This window comes from Mesoplodon mirus, assembly GCF_964341445.2.
Source record: "Mesoplodon mirus genome assembly, chromosome: 4".
Classification (NCBI taxonomy): Eukaryota; Metazoa; Chordata; class Mammalia; order Artiodactyla; family Ziphiidae; genus Mesoplodon; species Mesoplodon mirus.
In genome coordinates, this window is record NC_138979.1 from 72,234,673 (window position 1) to 72,241,391 (window position 6,719).

The following is a 6,719-nucleotide window of genomic DNA, read 5'->3' on the forward strand; positions in this document are numbered from 1 at the left end:
CTACTTTAAAATACTGTTTTTATTTTTTAACTAATTGATTTTTTAAAGAGTTCTAGACCTACTTCACTCTCTCAGTAAAAAGTACTATTTTTAAATTAAAATATCCTAGTTGTTTTATATTTTTAGTATTTCCTTATATTTCCTATATTTTCAATAATTTTTATCCACTTATTCATCCCACCATCTATCTATTCAACACACACTTGGACCAGTGCTAAGCACCAGAATTATAACACACGTATATAAAAGTTTTCAGTAGACAGTGTTCTTCCGTAAGTACAATCTCACTTAATCCGCCTGCTAGTGCAGGGAACACGGGTTTGAGCCTCCTAGGGGAGGATCCCACATGCAGCTGAGCAACTCAACCCGTGCGCCACAATTACTGAGCCTGTGCTCTAGAGCCTACGAGCCACAACTACTGAGCCCGTGCACCACAACTACTGAAGCCCTCACGCCTAGAGCCTGTGCTCCGCAACAAGAGAAACCACTGCAGTGAGAAGCCTACACACCACAACAAAGAGCAGCTCCCACCTGCCACAACTAGAGAAAGCCTGCACACAGCAACAAAAACCCAAAAATAAATAAAAAATAAATAAACTTTTAAAAAAAGAAAGTAATATGTAAACTTAATCTCAATAATTACTTAACCATGCATAGTTTTAAAAGATTGTCTGAAATTTTAAAACAAGAGCTAGAGGACCAGGGAAGTTATGTAAAAGAAAATGGTTTTTTGTTCGACTTCTGTCAAGTCAGCTAACTAAAAAGTAAGAAGTGGCAAATTAGGAGTTTGGGATTATCATATACACATTACTGTATATAAAATAGGTAAACAACAAGGACCTACTGTATAGCACAGGGAACTATACTCCGTATCTTGTAATAACCTATAATGGAAAAGAATCTGAAAAAGAATATATATATGTATGTATGTATATACATGTATACATATATATGTATAACTGAGTCACTTTGCTGTACACTAGAAACTAACACAACATTGTAAACTAACTATATCAATTTAAAAAAAGTACATGAAAAGAAAAATTAGAAGATTAGGAAAAATGGAAATGCAGACTATCTCCATTATCAGTGAAACATGTTATGGCAAAATAATGTTAAGTATTAAAATACTAAAATCCATTTTTAGATTGTTAATACAAAATGCACAATGACATATACATGTATATGCATATGTATCTATTTATTTAATTCTTTGAGGTCAGAGACATTATTTGGAGGCATTATCTATATGCAAATCAGTAGATAAAGACTGTGCTTTATAATAGTTTAAAGAGAAAAGTAACAATATTCTTTATATTCACCCTCAACATGTTCACTGACAAGCACATATCTGTCCCATCTTGAGATATACATGTTTTGCATATCTTTATTTCAGATATTAATGAATTTTATTTCACTAAATACATGCTTTCAAAAGCATATCTATGAAATTTTGAGAAGAATATTTCGAAGAACTTTCCATGATCATTTACCCTGAATTTTCTAGTGAACTTTGCTCTTCTAACTCATCATTCTCACTCCTCTATCTAAATTAACATTTTGGCCAAAATATTCATCCTAAACCACATCTTAAATCATGTCAATCACCTGCTTAAAAACATTTACAGGCTCCTTAATTTTTGAAAATTAACATCTGAAACCCTTGGCAAGGCAGAGAAGGGCCTAGGTGAACAGGGGTTTGTCCTACTTTTCCAATTTCATATTTTGAGTCTCTCCTTCACAATCTCTTATCCTGCAGATCTATCCATCAGTAGTTTTGCCAATTTCTTCCCTAACCCGGAACATCCTCCTCTATCTATGCCAGTCACAATTCTATTCTCCACTATTCACCCCCCCAATTTAAATATCATTTCTTAAGTTCTTTCATTAGGCTTTCCATGTCAGAAGTAATCTCAATATATTTCTCTCTCCCCCTCCCTCTTTCTGCCTCCTTCCCTCCCTTCTTCCTTCCCTCTCTCTCTTAGGCCATACCCCTTTCTTTTGTTCCTCTAAATGGGACTCACCTACTTTTGTTACAACTATTTGACATATCTCCTCTACTAGCTGTACCATCCTTAAAGCAAGACCATTTCTTATTTAGTTTCATAAGCTAACAACACTTAGTTTTGTGTAACTAGTAAGGTGATTAAGGAAGCTCATAAATATAATTCATTGTTTTTAAGCAACATGATTGATGGGTTTAATCGTATGCTCACATACTCTCTGTTCTTTCCCTATAAAATGTTACCTCCAAAATGATACTTAATCATTGCTATATTTGAAGTTCCTTCAATTAAAAAAATCAAATATCATAGCTGTGATCATGAGCTATGATCCTGATCAGGAGTTAAGGGAAATCAGATTTTTCTAGCCAATGGTTTTGCCAATCCACTTGTGGAAGATATTTCAGATGCCAGTCAGTACATCTGTCCAATGGCCTTCAATCTCCCATCTCATCAATCCCCAGTTTTTCTTTATAATAAACTTAGTGTAGAGAATCACAAAAATTTCCATCATGAGAATGCAAAAAAAAAGCATACAAGTATACTATGGCTACATTATGCATAATTACTGGCTTTGGGATATGCACTTAAAGATTATCCAATATAACGGCTTGTATCCTCGATTTGTTGGGTCCAGAGAAAATTGGGACACCTCAATTCATAGTGCATGAATTAGGCAATTACTTATGAAGTTTTTAAGGTACTAAGTATCAGCATGATGTCTAAACAAGTGGATAACTAAGTTTAAAAATTAATTCAAAGAAAATGTGCAATGATCTGCAACAAGACATTCTCCCCATTCCCCTGGTTGTTTTAGTACTATACAGAGTTCTTAAAGCGCCACATCAGTATATTCTCTCCATCATTTGACATCCAATATAATTTTTGACATAAAAATCCACTAAGTAACTCGATTAACTTCTGTACAAAACTGTCTTCTCTATAGAATGTGCAGTTGCCAATAAAGGAAATCACAGACTACAGAGTAAATCTTGAATATATTAACTTGTTTCCTTAAGGTCATAAAACAAAACATATTTTTGACAGAATTGTTTTTACAAAATTACAAAAAGTAAAATATACGTGATGTTTTTAGTGTAATGTATGTAAAGTCTGTTTCTTGCTAACACTTTATTAACCCTTTATTTATTTATTTATTTAGTATTAACACTTGTATATAAATGTCCTTAGTGATATACATTGAAAGAAAGGTACTTTTTTTTTTAATCACACATTATAATTTTAAAATCTTTAGGTTAAGAGTGAAAAACTGATAAAAAATAGTTTCGTGTAGTCAGATTTCTTTCTACAAAATCCATACTAGGATATACTTTTAAATATATCTTGTTAAACAGTCTACTTAAAAATCATGGTTTTAGTTTATTTGTAAAAAACCACATTTCTACGTTATTGCAATGTTTCTCAAAATATTGTTCTCAAAACACCTGCTTTAAAAAAATCTGGAGCACTAGTTTTAAATGCAGAGACCCCAAGATTCCACTCCACACCACTGGATCAGAATCAGAGCCTGGGAGTATGCATTTAAAACAAGTTTGCCCATGTGGCTCTGATGTCCACCAGACTTGAGAAATCTATCGCGTCTATCTCATGCCTCATTATATTCTCGGTGTTATATTTTAGAAAAAAAAGTTGCCAAACGATTTCTTCCAAAAAATATATTTTTCCAAATTCTCATTCTTATAATTTCTAAAGTGTCACTCAACAGGAACTTAAACCTGTTTCCAAATCCCCTGGTATTTCCGCTCAATTAACAAATGAAAGGGGTCATTTTTCTCCTTATTGCCTGTTGTCTTAAAGGATCCTGAGCAAAAGCCCGTGACACCCACTTCGCACCTCGGGACACGGACCTCCACTTTCCACAGGTCAGAATACTGAATCCCGTCACCGTTAACATAGCCCTAAGGGACACTTGGTTCCCTCGCCTTCGACTCTCCAGGCAGAGAAAGCCCGTAAGCTGCCCAGGCCCTCCAGTTCTCAGAGCCGCCCGGGCCGTCAGCACCTCTGACAGAGCCTGGTGGATGGGGTCCGGGTTTCACTGTCACGAGCCTGCCCTCGGAAAAGCCACTGACACCAAGGAAACTGACCCGAGACAGCCAGGAACACACAGACCCACCGCCCACCGCGCTTTCCGGCGGCCAGCACCTCTTTCCAAAAGACAACAAAGGAACCCTTAAGCAGCTCTTACCTAGAATACGAGCCACCCCCACAACCCTCCTCTCCTCCCCCGCTCCCCGGCGCCTGTTGCTAAGGAGGCGAGAAGACACTGGGGCAGCCTCAGGACCAGGGGACCGACGGCGGGAGGAGCTGGCAGCAACAGGGCGGCGGTGAAAGCCCAGCCTCGGGTGAGCCCAGGACCCCTTCCTATGGCGGGAAGGGTGCGCCCTCCGCGCGGCTCTGACGCCAACGACTACCCCCGCGCAGTCGGGCGGGCGGAGGGAGCCTCCTGAACAGGAGACCTGCGCCCGGGAGCGCCGCTCCCTCTGCGGGCCCGGGAAGCTCAGCCCAGCAGAGGAGGCCTCTGGCCCGGTACTGTGGACGCCTGTGGGCCCAGACAGCGGGGCAGGGGCTCGGGGACAGCCCTGGGGAGGGCAGGCACTCACCATGTTGACTTCGGAAACCATGTCTATGCTGGCGATGTCGATGTTCATCCCCACGCAGACCGGGGGACCTGCGGGAAGCGCACGACACGGTGATCAGCCTGGCTCGGGCACCGGCTGCAGCGGCTCAGAGGATGGGGGGCTATCCGAGGAGGGGGCGCAGGCGAAGTGCCCCCCTCCCCACCCCGCCGCAGCTCGGCGGAAGCGGCCCCCGCCTCCCTCCTCCACCCAGGCCGCCAGCGCGGTGGGTCGCGCTGCCCGCAGCGGCCGCGCACACCCTACTTACCCCCGAAGTCGGGTCTTAGGCGAATGTCGTAGCCTTTCAACAGCTTGTCCACCGTCTCCTTCACAAAGGACATGTTCCCAGGATCGTTCACGCTGCGGGAGGGACGGGGGCCAGAGAAAGCGGGGTCAGGCGGCGGCTCGCCCGCCAGCGCCCAGCGCGCACACACGCGCGCCCTGCCCGGCGCCCGGCCCGCTTCCCATCAACCCACCCGCGACCCTACCTCTGGGCGCAGCACACCACCGCCACCAGCACTGGGGCCGAGAAGATGCCGAAAAGCCTTCCTCCCGCAAAGCCCCACATCCCTCCGCCGCGCCCCGGCACGGGGGAGGGGGCGCCCCGCCGCCGTCGCGACCCGCAGCCGGGGCTGCTCCTGCTGCTGCCGCCGCCGCCGCGCTGGCCCGGAGCGGAGGAGGGCGCAGGGGGAGGGGGAGGGGAGGAGGAGGAGGAGCGGGCGCGGGGAAAGGAGGAGCAGCGGGCGCGGGAGCTAGGGGAGGGGGGAGGAGAGAGGGCGAGCCGGAGGCCGAGCCCGCGGAGCCGGCCGCGCAGTGCCGCGCACCCGGCCCTCCCCCGCGCTCGCCGCGGCTGGTGGGCCTGGGCCCTTAGCGCTGCCTCCTGCCTCGGCGGCTGCGGAGCGAGACCCGAAGCCCGGCCGGGGACAGCAAGCCGGAGCCGCGGCTGCGCGGCGCGGGGCAGGGCTGGCGCTGCCAGCTCCTCTGGGCTCCTTGCGACCCAGGAAGGAGAGGATCATCGGCGACGGCGACGTGGGCAGAGACCGCGAAGGAAACGCTCTCCGCTTCCCCCCGCCCCCTCCCCGACCCGAACCCCTCGCTACGACCCCCGCCCAGCTTCGGCTCAGGCCGAGCCCACGAGTGCAGCGGAGCGCCTCTGCCCGCGGGACTGCGAGCTACGGAGCAGAGAGGGAGGCTGCGTGGTCCGGGGGAAGCCCCTACCTCACCTGCGGGGCTCTGAGCCTCGCGTCCCCAGGGTCCAGGAGAGCCAGATGGGCAGCAGGAGAGCCGGGAGCCCGGAGCACATGGCGCTGCTCCTCTGACCTAACCTGGGTGGGATCCGCTCTCCCCCACAGTCACTGAGCATTCTAACAGCGATGCGGGGATCCCCGCCCCTCCCCCCACCCACGGGCTTTCCCGCCTGACCCGTCATCCAGCCCCTTGTATGGCGGCCCGATTAATTATTTATGCAATATAAAACCATTTTTTAAATTGGTTCTTTAAACTATTTCTCTCACTCTCACCCCCTGAACATTTCATGTGAGCACTGGGCCCTCCCTACTTACATAAATACATTTATAATGAGTGTTAAAGAGAGGCCTGGATATGCACGTTTGCTTTATTATCGGGAAGCTGGAGTCCGAATCAGACGTGGAGACCCTGGACTATCATCCCAGGAATGGAAAAATAATGTGCCTTTTCTGGTGCAGCCTGGAGCTGTCCGTGGTTCTTAGTATAAGGCAAGGAACCTCGTTTTCGCTATGACTGGCCCCCATCCTTTGGTTCTCATCTTAGAAGAGAACCTCCTGCACCTTGGCCAAGAAACAGACCAATGTGCACCACGGTCCACCCTGCCCTGTATGTCACCACTGTGTACCTGAGGAATGTCTGCTCACCCAGAGTCATAGGTCATATACTTTTCTTGACTGAATGGTCCTCTGTGCTTCAGCCTTCTAATACTGAGGAAGATGACCTACTTGTGGTCAACCAACAACACTTACAAATCAAGTCCATTTTCTGCTTGATAGACTACCTTGGGCCATTCCAGGACCTAATGAATGATTAATTATACGTAACTGCTTCT

General features: G+C 46.7%; 1 protein-coding gene across 2 annotated transcripts in view; it reads right to left on the reverse strand.

The window, feature by feature from the left end:
• Positions 1–6,002, reverse strand: part of GABRB3 (gamma-aminobutyric acid type A receptor subunit beta3) — a gene marked incomplete at both ends in the record, with an annotated part of 231,322 nt that extends 225,320 nt beyond the window's left edge. Inside the window, 3 exons of one of the 2 annotated variants that reach the window (XM_082618412.1) lie at positions 4,625–4,692; positions 4,908–4,999; positions 5,863–6,002. In XM_082618412.1, the coding sequence (XP_082474538.1) occupies positions 4,625–4,692; positions 4,908–4,999; positions 5,863–6,002 (300 nt within the window). Of the gene's footprint in view, positions 1–4,624; positions 4,693–4,907; positions 5,000–5,127; positions 5,208–5,862 lie in introns of those variants that run through there. The other variant, XM_082618413.1, reaches the window with a different exon arrangement.
• Positions 6,003–6,719: the final 717 nt, after the last annotated feature.